Genomic DNA, 15,478 nt, shown 5'->3' with positions numbered 1-15,478 from the left:
TATACCATGGGACTCTTCGGTATTCCGACAGCTCCGCATCTTGGAGATCTATAATGTACACGTCCCGGAACCAGATGCAGTGCCACTGTCAGTCTTTCTGGACGTGCTGAAGACATGCCAATGCCTAGAAGAGCTCCGATTTCACTACGTGCCCTTCATCGATTTCACGGGACATGGGCAACCAGCGGCGGACTGTGTCGTCTCCTTGCCGATGCTGCGCTCGTTCTACTGGTTTTGGCCATACACCTGGGCCTACCAATCACCTACTGACGTCTATCGACTACTGGAACACCTCTATCTCCCTACTACGGTCGACGTGTACCTGCGGTTCGAAGTCGAAATCGAAGGCCGTGAGCCAACCCACTGGCTCGACGAATACTTCAACATCAACTACCTCAAAATGATTCCTTACGATGCCGGCCGACTCCCGATCCTTACCGCCGTGAAAACTGCCCGCTTCTGCAGCCCTGGGCCGTGGAAGGGGGGCGAATGGGCAAACCTCTATTGCGAGAGGTGTGACTTCGAAGGCTCGTTCCAGATCTCGTTTGACGGCGCACGGGAGCGCGGCTTTCCTTACAACCGGATGGAGCAGTTCTACCACTTCATGTCCCTATTCAACGACTCCTTCCTCAGCTCGCTGACAGCCAACCTGTACGGGCTCGACCTTTACTGCCTGCGTGACGCATTCAACAACTTCCCTTGGCTCGAGACCCTCGAGCTCTTCCACGAAGCCCCCGAGGCCCCCGAGGACGAATGTTGGCCACGCCTGAAAACCAAAAGCTTCTTCGTCGAACTCACGGCGCCCATGTACCACGACGACGGGGACGTGACCGCCAACCTGCTTAGGCTGCGCAATCTCTCCCTAGAAAACTTCCCGTGGTCCGAGCACGCGTTCTGCCTACTCTTCGCATCCCTCGTCGTGCGCGCGAAAGAGGGTGCACCGCTGCTGTCCAGTCTGCGCGTCAAAGTGGGGGAAGAGGGGTATCCTGGCGGCGAACGTATCCCGGACCGCGACGCGATCGCTGCCCTGCAAGCGATAGTGGAGGGGCCGGTGGAGTATGTAGACACCACTGTCTACACGCAATCTGCAGAGGTCAGCATGTCTACTTTGTCCGCTCCGCATCATCGTCACTGACCACTGTTTGATGTCGTAGGGAGAGCCCGCGGACACAAACGCTCAATAGAGCGTACACGTTGCGTTGGCAGCAGAGGGTGAAGAACGAAGGGCGTATGTCGATTATTGCGATTGAAGGGTTTGGCGTCGCCATTAGGAACATTTGTATATTGACCGCATTATCGCGACCAGCGCCGAGTCTTGTCTGTCTTTTCCCAGGTCATGGATACACGGCCGCATGATAAGCGAATCCACTGACAATAGACTTTCTGCGTGTGCTATATGGGCGTCTATAGTCCTGTTTGTGAGCGTCGCCGTCGGGCAGTCATTGATTGTCAGGGTAACACCTTCGGCGTCGTCAATGGATTGCTGCGCGTGAAAGGCGAGGACCGCGACTATATGAGCCGAGGGCGCGCCGACTGCGATATCGGCACCAGCCTCCATCACATAGTCGTTTTTTTCTCCACGCCAGAACGGACGGCCTCGAACTCACTGTCTGTTCCGCAGGTCTATCCACTGCGGGCGATACATAGCCAAGAAATTACGCTGTTCTATCGCATTGGTATGAGAACAACCAAATCTCAGCACGTTGGATGAAGTGACATACCGCTGACGGCCCACCCCTGCAGGTCCTCCGAATGGCCTTACAACATCTCACCCTCCAATCAGCCGGCTACCCGACCGAGTACTCAGCATTATATTTGACCGGGCAAGCAAGCAAGACGAACCTAACTCGACAGCGGACGCTCAAAACAACCCCATCCTCCTCGTGCTCGCACAAGTTTGCAAGCGCTGGCGCGGAATCGTGCTGGGCAGTTGGGAGCGCGTCGAGGTATTCAACCACGTCGAATGGCTCGATCTCGTGCTCTCCCACTCCCAGGCGCCCCTACTCGACGTCAGGTTCCATCGAGTGCGCGCCGCTGAGGATGCGCTGGCGCGGTCGCTGCTCAAAGAACACGCCTCCCGTGTTCGGAGGCTGTCGTTGTGTTGGCGAAAAGTGGACGCAGATCCAGAAAGCCCTACGTGCGGGTGGCAGCGCGTCAACAACAAAGTGTACCAAATGAGCCTTTCCGTGCTCAAGTCTCTGCACATCCACAACGCCGACATCGACCGCGCCGCGAGAGCCTCACGGATGTTGGACGGCCCCTGCCGGCTGCATGTCCTCCATACGCTGCGGCTCACCAATACGATCATCCCCTGGGAATCCACCGTGTTCGAGCGGCTGCGAGTGTTGCACCTCGAGCAGATCAAGACGAAACCGCTACTGTCGCTCGACGCCTTCCTCGCCGTCCTACAGCGCTGCACGCTCCTGGAAGAGCTTACCCTCGCGCACGCGTTCCCCGTGGACTTCCCGGACAGGCGCGATGCAAAACCCGTACGCGCGGCAGGCTCGTTCCGGATCGTCGTACTCCCCTGGCTACGCACCGTCAACTTCGTCTGGGGCAGAAAAGAAGGCCCGTGGAAGGACCGGATGGAGGTTCTCCAGATGATAGGGCACATGTATCTCTCAGCCCGCGCATCGGTTACAATTGACATCGAGCACTGGGGGTTCCACGGAGATGGCCTCCGGCACGTTGTTCACCCCCGAAAGGACCTGTTACCAATCCTCGGCACGGCGACCACGATCTACGCTACCTCGTTTCCGGGAAAACAGGGCGTCTTTGAGGCGAAAAACGACGAGGGCGGGAGCTTGACCGTGATCGTGACGAACCGCCAAGAAGACGGGCGGTGGGCGTACAGAGTCGAAGACCAGTTGAGGAACTTCTGCGAGATCCTGTTACAGCACAGTGCGCCAGTACGCAAGATTTCCATCGAGTCGTGGGAGGTCGACAAAGCAACCGTGACGCGCGGATTCGGGTCGACACTGACAGCCATCGAGATACTGTATGCGCATCCTGCCTTGCTGGACGACTTGCTGGCCCAACTGGTATCCCGGGCGAGGAACAATGCAGGACCGGTGAACGCACCCAATTTGCGTCGATTGCACTTGGGGTCGCTGACGTGGCACCCCGCGTTGCTCGATAGGATCTATAACTGCCTGGAATGGCGGTCACGACGCAAAACAGAGTTGACCGAGCTTCATATTGAGATAGACGGCCGCGACGTCGACGTCGACGACGAGATAGCCCGGACCGCGGAGATCATGACTTTTCAAATGCAGATGAGCCCTCCGGCCAAGGTCACAATCAAGAACATACCTAAGCCCTTCTTCCCACGTCAGTGCTCTTAATGTATACAAGCCAAACTGCCGCAACTTGCGGCTATAATATACGTCATTGTCTTGAACCCAGCCGGAAGAGCCTCCTGAACCAGCCTGCCTCTGGCGCAGTCCCCTTCCCTGCGGTGGGGGCTTCTGCGACGGGTTCACCTGAAGCGGCTGCATCGCGGTAGCGCTTCTTGTACTCTGCGGGTGTCTCTCCGCGAGTGCCACGCTTCCATATGCCCTTCTTAGTGCGTCTACAGCGCCGGTGTAAGCACGTCGCCAACAATGCAACGAATTTGACTTACTGTGCTTCGCTCTGCACCCGGAGGAATTCGTCTAGTCCTGACTTGCCGTATTCGGCGCCGGCCTGCTCATATACAGATGCCCACCCGGCCCGTAGCATCTCGACTGAGAGATCCCTCCCAGTCGTTAACCAGCCCGGCAATATGCGAGGCTTCAAGTGGACTGCCGAGACCTGGTAGACGCAAATTTGATGAGCTACTTCATACGGCGTTACGGGATTCTGCTTACTATGCGTCCGTATTGGTCTTTGCGGACGAGTTGGCAGTATATAAATCTGCCTTCAATTTGAGACTTCAGCCAAGCGAGACTTTCCTCGGCGTAAGGTTGGGTCGGGCGTCCAAAGTGAGCTGCCTGAAGCGAGGTGAGAAGTGGGTAACGTTATGGAGGTGCATGGGGCAGCACCTCAGGAGCATCCACGCCTCCAAGACGGATATGTATCGTCTGGTCCTTGAGATCGGCTAGGGCCTCTTAGTACCGCGTTTCATAAGCTACCGTTCGCACGCACTTCGCCCGACGGGTATGCTTCTGAACTTCAATGGCCACCTCCAACCGATTCCCGGGGTATGATATAGTCGGAAGTTGTCCGCATCTCCCACACTTCGAGAGATAATTTGAGTCTTTCATACAGACCTTGGGATTATACGCGAACGTACAGTACCTAGTAACATAGCCTTTGATCCATCGCCTCCTCGCGAGCATTTGCGGTGTGACCCACTCTCCATTTGCGACGCGCTTAAAGTTTCGCGCATACACATATCTCGCGCCTAGAGCAGTGGTTCCCCCGAGTGCGAAGGTGGAGAGAATAAGAAGCGGAGGAGGGAGTGCTGCGGCTCGTGCATAAAGCGAGGCTACAAGATCGCGGGTATTCTTGGTGAGGTCCTCTGCTGCGTGTTCAACTTCCGTTCGGGTTATTGGGGTGGGCTTCTTGGTGTCAGATGAGCCAGAAGACGACCATGGGAGCCAGCTGGGCATCGCATGCGTCGGTGTTGGGGTGGTCGTCGTCCAGGAAGTGGCGGGCAGCGCCCGACGCGCACCCTCCCGAACCGTCGGGCTAGCGCAGATCTAAGCGCCTTTCGGGAGTTATCTGATAACGATGGCCTCCTCCGCACCATCATCTTCCTCGCTCCTCGGTGCCCACCACACCCAGCATGATCACACACACGACGAGGGCACTGCGACCATCTTATATGCTACGGAGACAGGAACAGCGCAGGATGTCGCAGACAGGCTCGCGCGACTGTGCAGAGGGTTGCGCATTCGCGCGCGAGTGCACAGTATGGAATCTTACCCTCCCGTACGTGGAAAGTCGTCCTCAACGTGGCTGGAAGTTCTAACAGAGGACACATGTAGGCCGAGTTGATCAACGAGCACCTCGTCATTTTCGTTGTGTCTACCACGGGATCCGGACACGAGCCACGCGCAATGACGCCGCTCTGGAACATGCTCCTCCGCGCAGATCTCCCCGAAGACCTCTTCGAAGACATTGCATTCGCCACGTTTGGCCTAGGCGATAGTGCGTATGAGAAGTTTTGCTGGCCAGCAAAGCTTCTCAGCCGAAGGCTTGTCAAACTCGGTGCAAGCGAGATCTGCGCGCGTGGGGAGGGGGACGACCAGCACCACCTCGGGTGAGTCATGCTCATGCTAGGAGATGGGCGCTTCGCTAACAATTGGCACGAAGAATTGACGGCGCACTTGGGTCATGGATGAAGCAGCTCTCGGATGTATTGACACAAATATTCCCTCTCCCGGATGGCGTCGTGGCGGAGTCCCCCGACAGCCTGCCTCCCCCACGCATATCAATATCCGACGCGCCTGCGGGAGCGCAGCTTACGCGTAAGGACCCACTAGTAGTTGACCGGGAATACCACCTTGCTACGGTGACCTGCAATAAGCGGCTCACGGCGGAAGATTGGTACCAGGACGTCCGACACTTTGAGTTCGCATTCGACGACGACATACAGTGAGGTCCGCTAGACTGCTTCAGCAGAATGGCGTTTGATCATATACACAGGTATAATCCCGGCGATGTGGCAGTCATACATCCAGAAACTATTGCAGAAGACGTGGAATCATTTCTCTCATGTATAAGCTATGCGAATTCGGCAGACGACCCCATAAATATTGGACACACATTGCAGGGTACGCTATATTCGATTAGTAGTGCCGTGTACTTGCTCACCTCCCGCACAACCCCAGACCAATCTTTGCCAGACCATCTGCCAACTACCACTACAATGCGCGAGATATTTACTCGTTATGTGGACATCAACGCCGTCCCGCGACGATCCTTTTTCGTGCTCTTGAAACACTTTGCGCAAGACGAGCTCGAGCGCGAGAAGCTGGAAGAGTTTCTCAGTGAAGAGGGGGCTGTAGGTATTCCAGTTCATGGGCACGACATCTGCTAAACATACACAGGACGAGATGTACGAGTACTGCCAGCGCCCTCGGAGGACGATCCGCGAGGTGCTCGAGGAGTTCCGATCGGCAAAGATACCACGGGAGTATGTCTTTGACCTCTTCCCACCTCTCCGTCCAAGGCAATTCTCCATCGCGAGTTCCGTAAAGGCAAGTCTTATCCGCTCTACTCGCAAGCCTAACTCATTCAATTGTTGACGATTCACCAGCAATATTCACGGAGTATTCACCTCTGCATCGCCATCGTCCAGTACCGCACGATGCTCAAGATCCCACGACGCGGCGTCTGCACCTCATGGCTCGCACGTCTCAACACGGGAGACCAACTGCAGATCGGCATTCAGAAAGGCTTCATCACCCTCCCCACGGACTCGAAGACCCCAGTGATCTGCGTTGGACCGGGGACAGGCGTTGCCCCCATGCGCGCGGTAATCCAAGAGCGAGTACGCCAGGGTATCTACGGTGCGTCCCCGCTCCTTAACCCGCCCATGATCCTCAGAAATTCAGTGCGTCTTTAGAGGACACGCTCTACTTCGGCTGCAGGTCAGCGTCGAAAGACCACCACTACGGCGACGAATGGCGGGCGTACTCGATGAATGGAGAGTTGACCTATCGCGTGGCCTTCTCGCGCGATGGCCCCGAAGGTACCGCGAGAACGTACGTGCAGGCGCTCATTCGCGAGGATGCGAAGCGGATATGGGAGCTGGTCGGTGAACGCGACGCTTGGGTATACATCTCTGGGTAAGTTTTTATTTCGACCTCGCAGCGTGTCATACAGGCTGATTGTAGTATTCAGATCGGCGAACAAGATGCCTGCTGCAGTACGGGAGGCGATCCAGCATGCGCTAGTGAGTGAAGGCCGGATGTCAGAGGAGGATGCGAAGGAGTATGTGGTGCGGATGGAGAAGGAGGGTCGGCTTATCGAGGAGTGTTGGAGTTAGCGCAGGTGAGTCAACGTCAATTCACTTCGCAGTTCTGCGGCGCGTCGAGACTGATTGCTCGATTGCGGGCGCAGTTGTCGCAGTATTCCAGGAATCTGCGGGCATACAAATGATCGCATGCGCTCTCATGTCGGATGTGCTGCGAATTTTCTCCACTGCGGCGTCCTAGCGCTTAGGGTGCAGATGCAAAGGCTTGCGCCGCAGTGTCGTGTGGTGCAGGATTATCACTTCTAGTCATTGTGCCTTGGCGTACGGGGATTGACGTCCAGCCTTACTTTTGGCTTGTATTGCTACACGCATTTCTTTTGCGTTGAGTTATATGTAGGTGCTTGAGGACTCCGCGGGCTTATCGGTAAATGATGCGAGGAAGCGCACCGGCCAGCGCTCCCCGGATCGGCGTGCCTCACAATTGCTCACCTTGTCAATAGTTGACGTCAACTCACAGTACCGCGTGGGTCTCACCTCGGCGGCGGCCATCTTTCTGTTCACGCTGCGCCGCAGGAAGGTTCTACTTGAAATACTGGGGTGGTACATGTTTTGATCTGTACCACCACCGGCACCGGTACCATCCAGGACGCCATGCACTCCTATAGGTTTGGAAACTTCGGCATGCTCTCGGCTTTCTTACTGGCGTTCTCTGCGGCTTCAAGCTTGGGGGAGCAGGTGCCCCTGCAGTTGAACACCGCGTCGCCGTCCCCAAAGGGGCCTATCCTGTCTTCAGATTTCTACGCGTTCGTTGAGGAACTGAGGATCAACACCTCGATCCCTGGGATATCTGTCGGCGCAGTGCGACTTTCCGGCGATGGCAAACGACCTCAGGTCGAACTTGTGTCTTGGGGCCGCAAGACAGAAGAGGGAGACGGTAATGATCTCACTCCAGATGTAAGCGATCCATCCCATGCTCTGTGTAGAGCGATGCTGACTGACGAGACCTGCAGACGCTGTTCGGCCTCGCATCGTGCTCAAAAGCATTTCTCGCGACCTCTGTAGGGTTGCTGATCGACGACTTCGCCCACGGGCGGAACGTGACACCCCTGCCTGCCGGAATCTCTCGTCTCGACTGGGACACCAAACTTGCAGCCATTCTGCCTGACGAGTGGCTTTTGGACGACGAATGGACTACTCGTGCCGCCAGCATACGTGACGCGCTTGGGCACGTCACCGGGTTGCCTCGGTACACAGATATTCGAGCGAGACATTGAATATGCGTGGACTAACCAGCGACGTAGGCATGACTTCTCATACTCCGCTGGAGACTCGGCGGGAGATGTAGTACGCCGCATGAGGCACCTTCCGACGGCATACGAGCTGCGCGAAAAGTGGTCATACAACAATCAGGTCAAGCGTCCGTCATTCCCTGTTGGTGCAGCCGGCTAACTGTGTTGCTGTAGATGTATGGCCTCGGCGCATACATCATCGAGAAGTACGCCAACACATCGTACCCTGCGTTCGCCAAAGAGCGCCTCTTCAAGCCCCTGAAGATGTCCTCGACGACCTTCTGGCCGTCGGAAGCTCATGCGTCCGGGAAGCTGACGCAATCGTGGATGCATACGGGAAGACGCATCCCATTCTGGTTCACGGACGATGTTATGCCTCTGAACGCCGGCCCAGGAGGTGTCATTTCCAGTGTGCAAGACTTGGTGAGTGCATATTTGGCCCAAAGCGAGTCTCATAAACTCAACGCTTCACTCCACCTTAGGTGAACTGGGTGGCCGTCTTGCTCAACAAGGGTGTCGATCCGGTGTTGGGAGAAGCCATCATCCCGCGCAGTGTCTACGACGCGGTAACCACTGCTCAGTCCATCATGTCTGGGCATCCAACGCCTCAGCGTGGATTCGGAATCGTTGGGTATGGCATGGGATGGACACGCTGGACATACGACGGCGTCGAGGTAACCTTCAAGCTCCATATTATGCGAAATTCCTGGTCTGAACTGAGCCACAGATGATCGATCACGATGGAGGCATCCCCGGGTTCTCGACACTCGTTACGTTCTCTCCAAGCAGCAACCTCGGAGTTGTGGTCCTTATCAACGCGGACGAACAGCCAGAGCATGCGGACGCCATCATGAGACGTGCTTTCGATGACGTTCTGACGCGGACGAGCTCTGTAGCTGCCTCTGAAAACTTGTGAGCCCAAGCAGGCAGTCAACGTGTGAGCAGGACAACGACTCACATCTACTTCCAGGCTGGCCGAGAAGGCACCTCGTCCCGCGGAGGACGTCGTGAGTGAACCACTATTGCTCAATCTTTCAGCCTACACGGGCACGTACACTTCCCCGGGATACGGCTCCATCACGCTCTGCTCATCAGCAAGCACTTCCCAATATTGCGCCGGGGTTCTCTCCGACTTCTCCTCGCTCGGGCCCGTCTCCGGCTCCGGACCTGCCACGCTGTACGGCGCGTACGGCAGCATATGGTCGACCCACGCACGGCTTATTCACCACTCCCGGGACACATTCAACCTCACCTTCTCCGTCGTATTCCCCCACGGATACGGGGCGAACACGACCGCGTTTGAGGACTACATGGTAGGGTTCTCTGAAGGGCGCGCAGAGTTCGTTGTGGAGGGGACGGAGGTGACCGGGTTTGCGTTCGTCGACGACGAGGATGCTGTGGCGGCGAGACAGAAGCGCACTGGAGGTACGCTGAAGGAGACTGCTGATGCGTGGTTCGCCAAAGCATGAACTTGAATAACTCGTCGAAAAGTCTCATAATGGGCAACCCTCAATTGCTAGTAACGCTAAAAACATACATTCCTTTCCGCGCTTTGCGGGTGATATGTGAGGGGGAGTGTTCAATATCCCGGTAGTCGTAGAGACCGCCCCACCAGCCTATATGCGTGTTGGCAAGCAGCTGTGCTCACTCGGGTTCCTAGTAAGCATGTCTAATCAGCACCGGTCATATGGCTTTCGATATCATTATACAGGAACTTGCTGACCTTGTCTTCTTTGACATATTTTAACTCCACCGGCTCCTTGACTACTGCCTGCAGTGCGGCAAGTAGCTCCTCGCATGTCTTGGTACCCTCCGCATTTGTACCGTCGATGTGTGGACATTGTACTTCGACTCGCAGACTGAACAACAGCGCAGCGCCCCGCTTCGCGCGAAGAGCGAGGCACGAGAGGAGCGCACATAGCACTTGCATGTGCACGGACTGACGGATACCCTCAAAGCGTAGGGTGCGCAGAGCCGGCAAGATGATGGCCGTGACTGGATGATGGCGCGGCCCGCACGCGTCCATCGCAAGGACAGCGAAGAGCCCCTCAACACATGTAGCGTCGACGTCACCGGACCCGGAGAAGAGCTCCAGGGTCGACAGGTGCGGGAATGTGCGGAAGACGCGGAGTAGAGGAGCTTGCGGCAGCTCGTGCGGATCGATGGTCAGCGAAGTGAGGGGCGCCCGCGCGAATAGAGTGCAGAAATTGGTGCACTGCGCGGTTCGGGAGAAGGGCCACGGCGCTCTCGCTTCACGTCCACCACTGTAGTTGTAATTGAAAGAGAGCTTGAGTGTCCCGAGATCATCTCTCCCGCTGAGAGAGTCGTTCGCCCATCCATCGCGGAAAGTCCGGGACTCGGGGCCGTGCAGATCGGCGGAGGTCATGGTGCGAAGGATAGGCAGACAGGCAGAGTCAGGAGGTATGATATGGAGATAGTCGATGTTTTCGTGCTCCTCGTGTGAATCATGAATCTTCATGTGAACCTCAAACTCCAGGTAGATGTCGACTGAGCGGGTAAAATGGAGGCGTTCGAGCAGTTGATAAACATCGGTAGGTGATCCGAAGGCCCAAATGTCAGGCCAAAACCAGTGAAATGAGCGTAGCCGTGGCAAGGAGACAGTGAAGCCCGTCTCGTCGGGCTCGTGGTCCTCGAAATCTATGAAGTACACGAAAGAAAAGTCGAGTTCTTCCAGGTTCTGGCACATTTGAAGCACGGCGAGAAAGACAGAGAGCGGTACTGTGCTTGAATGCGGGACCCAAGTCTCGGATATCCGTAGGACGCGAAGCTGTCGGAAGATCGAAGTGTCCCATGGTACATACGAGGAGTTGAGGTCAAGAACACGAAGAGCTGGGAACCTGTCGCCCTCATCGAAGCTTATGAAATCGAGCGGTGCATATGCATCACCGCAGTATTCCACAAGAAGCGTTTCCAGGCAGGGGAGCCGGTCCACGGATAGGACGGTGTCTTCGAGTAAGTCGACCACGTCGGCGCCTCCTTCACAAACGCTGAGCCGGCGTAGCCGGGGGGCTTCTTCGGTCAAGGAGGACACGATCGATGGTAGGATGCGGGAGGCACAATGCACGGTGACGTCGAGAGGCATACCCTTTGAACGTGGGAGGACGATAGCGAGCCAGTTCCCCGTCGTGCGAACCTCGATATTCTGCCAGATGGAGATGGTGTTCATTGCGACGTCCGTCCAGAGCTTGCAGACTCCCATGATGTCGATAGAATGTGAGGGGCGACCATAAGTGAAAACATAAATGCCATCCATGCACGAGAGCCACTCAAAGATCATTGAAAGGACTTCGACTGGGAGCCGATGCACAGGCGGCGTACGTTGGCTCCATCTCTCTATGACCGCGGTGGACATTGTAGTATCTGAATACAAAGGTTCCATTCCCTACTGTCAGTCGACTTCTTGAAAATATCATAACGAGTCAATTCGTGGGCATACCGTCGTTCAGCGCTTCAACCTCTGCGCCTCCTGGTTGCATGACGCGCCCTTGCTGCCGAATGAGCATCATAGAGCACTTGAGAAGTGAAAATGCTGAAGTAGGTGATGAGCGCGCAGTGGGTGCCGCCCGTGTAGCTAGACCGTGTGCGGGATTCAATCTCAGCCCCATCGTACAATCGCCGCAACACATCTAGCTTGAGATACCTGATCGGAGTTAGAACATACTGATGCTACAACGATTCACAGTTGTACAACTATTTGTGGCTCCGCCCAAAATCAGTGGCAAGTAACTACCATTGAACGACAGCTTTCGAGTTCTACCAACTTTGATTCTCACCACAGGGGCTAAGTACCGAGTCTCTTTACAACATGATACCAAGACGGGGGCGGGGCACGTAATTTATCGGTCGGCACTATGTAGGCAAGGCACAGCAGAGAATTTCTCTTTTTAACCATGAGATGATGAGCCAAGTTCACATAGATCCCTACAACGTCTGTCAGCAATCAGCGCTAGATCTAGCCACGCGGAGCCACTGTAAAGAGTTGAATTACCTTCTGAGCTTGCGTAGAGACCATCTCACTCTCAGTGTACTCCACCGGTCCCTCCACCACTGCGTTTAGCGCAGCGAGCATAGGGTCGCGGGATGCGACGCATTCGCTACCCACTCTCAACGTTACATCAACACCTAGACCGGAGAGAAGTTCCGCGCCGCGCTGAGCGCGAAGAACAAGGCAGGCGAAGAGCGTGCATAGAACTGACACTCGTGCGGACTGCCGGATGCCCTCCAGGCGCAATGTGCGCAGAGCCGGCAGGACAACGCTCGCACCTGGAACATCGGGCAGGCCGCCCGCATCCGCCGGAGAAACAAGAGCGGTGAAGAGCCCTGCAACGCAAACGGCCTCGACGTCGTCGGGCCCAGCAAAGAGCTCCAGAGTCGACAGGTGCGGGAATGTGCGGAACGCTTGGAGGAGGGGGGCGAACGGGAGCGCGTGCAAGTCGATCGTCAGCGACGTAAGGGGCGCCCGCGCAAACAGGGTGCAGAAATCGCTAAGCTGCGTGGCCCGGGTTATGGGCCATGGTGGGCGTGGCGAGTTCTCCATGAAGTAGGGACATTGATCGATTTCGTAAGTGAGCTTGAGCGATCCTTGATCGTCCTTTCCGCTGAAAGAGTCGTCCACCCATTCACCGCGGTGGTTTTGCCTCCCAGGACTGCATAGACGGGCGGAGGTCATGGTGTGAAGGATAGGCAGGCAGGAATTGTCGGGAGAAATTAGCTTGAGGTAGCTATCCATGTTCTCACTTGCTTCTGGGGAGCTCGGAGCCGTCGCCGTCTAGAAAGACCGCAAGGTCCAAGTGGATGTCGGCTGAGGGAGGGAACTGGAGGTGCTCGAGCACGTGGTAGACATGGGTGGGTGATTCTATCGCCCAAAGATCTGGCCATTCCCAGTGGAATGAGCGTATCCGGGGCAGGAAGACGGCACAGCCCGCTCTGTTGTGCTCGTGCCCGCTATAGTCGATGAACGACACGCAGGGGAAGTCGAGTATCTCTAGACACTGACACGTTCGCAGCATGTCCAGAAAGACGGAGAGGGGTACTTCGTCCGAATCCAGGACACAGGCCTCGTGTATTCGCAGATAGCGGAGCTGTCGGAATATCGAGGAGGTCCAAGGTAGGAACAAGGAGTTGAGATCAAGAAAATGAAGAGCCGGGAATCTGTCATTTTTGCTGAAGCTGTATAATTTGAGCGGCGCCAGCCCATTGCCGAGGTATTCTACGACGAGTGTCTCCAAGCAAGGCAGTCGGTCCACGGCAAGGATGGCGTTTTCGAGTACATCGACAGGCTTGTCTTTGTGCGCATCGAGAACCTTGAGCGAGCGTAGCCGAGGGGCTTCCCCGACCAAGAGGGGTGCCGTCGAGGATAAGATACGGTCGGCATCATGCACGATGACGTCGAGAGGCATACCCTTCGAACGTGGGAGTGCGATAGCGAGCCAGTTCCCCCTCGTGCGTACTTCGATCTTCTGCCAGAGGGAGACGGTGTTCATCGCAATATTCGTCCAGAACTTGCAGACTCGCATGATTTCGATGGAATGCGAGGAGCGGCTCCCAAAGCTAGAAACATACATGCCATCCATGCACGAGAGCCACTCGAAGATCATCGACAGGACTTCGACTGGCAGTCGGTTGATAGGCGGCACCGGTCGTTTCCACTTCTCTTGAGCCAAGGTGGAGGTCGTATAGCGCGTATCCCCGGTATCTGTTTTGCATTTGAAGTGAGCTCCTTGCAGATACGCTAAGGTCCAACCTCACTTTCACCGTCTGTGGAGTTTGTTATGTTTTGTGGCTGCATTGATTACTAGTACCCTATTCGTTGCTGGGAATAGGCATCATCGGAACCGTGTAATCAATATTTGCTCACTTGGAAGCCCCGCTCGGGGTGGCGGTGGTGGCGGTCGAAGGAGGAGTGTCGTCGCGACTGGATGCTCGTCAGGACTAGTAGCTTAAGATACACTTCTATACTTGTGAAGAGCCTGAGCCTGGACTTTCTCGTTTAGCACGTCGTATAAGGGCCACAAATATCGTACTAAGTACAGTATTGCACCGGTCCTCGGGACACCCAAATTTTATTCTGTCTGCCCTAGCTTCGTCCCGCCCCCGGTACCTATGAGACCTGGCAGACAAGCACATATGTACTCTATGTACATGATCATGCCCTTATTTTGTGTATCAGTAGTTGCAGCCCAGAGAGAGAGCGGGATCTGTCCGAAATTTCGTTATCAAGCTCTCCTCAGTCCTCGGGACGGGCGGCAAATTTCCTTTGATGGTAGGTAGTTGCGTGAATCCCATCTTATCATGGCTTGCCGAGCGTTGCCGATGCCTCAATATGGCAATTTCAATCTTTAGCGCTGGCACGGATGGCCAACCGCAAGACCCTCTACCGCAACTCTATTCGTTCGATTCGCAAGACACCAGAACACTTTCAACAAGTTTCAATCATCTTTTGATATGGTATAGAACATATGAGAAAAGTTTCGTGGTCGAAAGAGAAACAGTGCACAATAAATGAGCCAGAAACTTCAAAAATCACCGAAATTCCATACTTTTACTCATCCTGTATTATCGTTTCTTCCCCTCCTGCTACATAGCTCAGAGGCATCAGTGCCATGACCTGTATTCACATGCTGAGGGTGTATTTGAGGGCTGGCGACAGGGGGATGGACGGGAAATCGTCAACTGTCCCGAGGAACCATAGTGTCCCGAGGACCGGTGCAATACTGTAAGCAGCCTGAAAGGTATATACTCTGAGAGCATGCGTATGCCAACGAGCCTTTGTCGTCGTTCGGACTGGGAGACAGGCCCGCCGTCACACAGCATATCATCGGAGTTTATTCGATCAAAGAGAAACGGGTAGATCAAGCTACATATTTTGAAGGTCCGACATGATCAACTTAACAGCGAGCGTTTACGAGTCTAATAGTAACGTAGCTCACCAACGGCGGCTTCCTGGCAGACCCATGGCGAAAGGCCTGCAGAGAACGACGTACCCTGAGCTGGATTCCGTATGCGATATCCCCTCGATACCTCAACTCTGACGATAGGCAATAGCCGTAGCATCCCGAAGCCGACCACGAACCACCTGACCCAGCCGCTGGTAAGCCTCCTTGCCATTCCGAGTATCCGTTTTCTCATTCCCACCATCTGCTCAACATTCCGTGGCACCAGTACGGCACGACGGTGTATACCACGGATAACCGCAGAGATGCTTAGGGCTCGCAACGCTAGTGTATCTGCCATACCGCATCGACCCCGCGCCTCGCTACCCCCC

General features: G+C 55.6%; 6 protein-coding genes across 6 annotated transcripts; 2 read left to right on the top strand and 4 right to left on the bottom strand.

The window, feature by feature from the left end:
* Positions 1-3,170: 3,170 nt before the first annotated feature.
* Positions 3,171-4,592, bottom strand: TRAVEDRAFT_170854 (SNase-domain-containing protein; the record flags this gene model as incomplete). Its single annotated transcript, XM_008042527.1, has 7 exons — positions 3,171-3,261; positions 3,313-3,571; positions 3,623-3,792; positions 3,849-3,971; positions 4,023-4,078; positions 4,126-4,217; positions 4,279-4,592. 6 exons carry the CDS (start codon positions 4,590-4,592, stop codon positions 3,388-3,390), a joined length of 939 nt encoding a protein of 312 aa, XP_008040718.1. The 3' UTR covers positions 3,171-3,261; positions 3,313-3,387.
* A 121-nt stretch (positions 4,593-4,713) lies between these two features.
* TRAVEDRAFT_170853 (riboflavin synthase domain-like protein) lies at positions 4,714-7,159 on the top strand (the record flags this gene model as incomplete). The annotated part of the gene is made up of 10 exons (XM_008042526.1): positions 4,714-4,914; positions 4,971-5,245; positions 5,299-5,580; positions 5,632-5,759; positions 5,817-5,989; positions 6,036-6,185; positions 6,245-6,497; positions 6,554-6,776; positions 6,832-6,981; positions 7,051-7,159. 9 exons carry the CDS (start codon positions 4,714-4,716, stop codon positions 6,974-6,976), a joined length of 1,830 nt encoding a protein of 609 aa, XP_008040717.1. The 3' UTR covers positions 6,977-6,981; positions 7,051-7,159.
* Positions 7,160-7,535: 376 nt separating this feature from the next.
* On the top strand, positions 7,536-9,723 carry TRAVEDRAFT_30211 (beta-lactamase/transpeptidase-like protein). The gene is made up of 7 exons (XM_008041912.1): positions 7,536-7,858; positions 7,915-8,150; positions 8,206-8,314; positions 8,368-8,616; positions 8,676-8,867; positions 8,921-9,105; positions 9,164-9,723. The coding sequence occupies exons 1-7, from the start codon at positions 7,586-7,588 to the stop codon at positions 9,660-9,662; spliced, it is 1,743 nt and encodes a 580-aa protein (XP_008040103.1). The 5' UTR covers positions 7,536-7,585; the 3' UTR covers positions 9,663-9,723.
* Positions 9,724-9,862: 139 nt separating this feature from the next.
* Positions 9,863-11,413, bottom strand: TRAVEDRAFT_73229 (uncharacterized protein; the record flags this gene model as incomplete). The annotated part of the gene is made up of 1 exon (XM_008042525.1): positions 9,863-11,413. One exon carries the CDS (start codon positions 11,411-11,413, stop codon positions 9,863-9,865), a length of 1,551 nt encoding a protein of 516 aa, XP_008040716.1.
* A 722-nt stretch (positions 11,414-12,135) lies between these two features.
* On the bottom strand, positions 12,136-12,883 carry TRAVEDRAFT_49667 (uncharacterized protein; the record flags this gene model as incomplete). The annotated part of the gene is made up of 2 exons (XM_008042122.1): positions 12,136-12,144; positions 12,203-12,883. The coding sequence occupies 2 exons, from the start codon at positions 12,881-12,883 to the stop codon at positions 12,136-12,138; spliced, it is 690 nt and encodes a 229-aa protein (XP_008040313.1).
* Positions 12,884-12,947: 64 nt separating this feature from the next.
* Positions 12,948-13,811, bottom strand: TRAVEDRAFT_49666 (uncharacterized protein; the record flags this gene model as incomplete). The annotated part of the gene is made up of 1 exon (XM_008042121.1): positions 12,948-13,811. The coding sequence occupies one exon, from the start codon at positions 13,809-13,811 to the stop codon at positions 12,948-12,950; it is 864 nt and encodes a 287-aa protein (XP_008040312.1).
* Between the last annotated feature and the right edge of the window lie 1,667 nt (positions 13,812-15,478).

This window comes from Trametes versicolor, assembly GCF_000271585.1.
Source record: "Trametes versicolor FP-101664 SS1 unplaced genomic scaffold TRAVEscaffold_8, whole genome shotgun sequence".
NCBI lineage: Eukaryota > Fungi > Basidiomycota > Agaricomycetes > Polyporales > Polyporaceae > Trametes > Trametes versicolor.
Note: the sequence above shows the minus strand (reverse complement) of the source record. Positions and strands in the feature narration are given on the sequence as shown.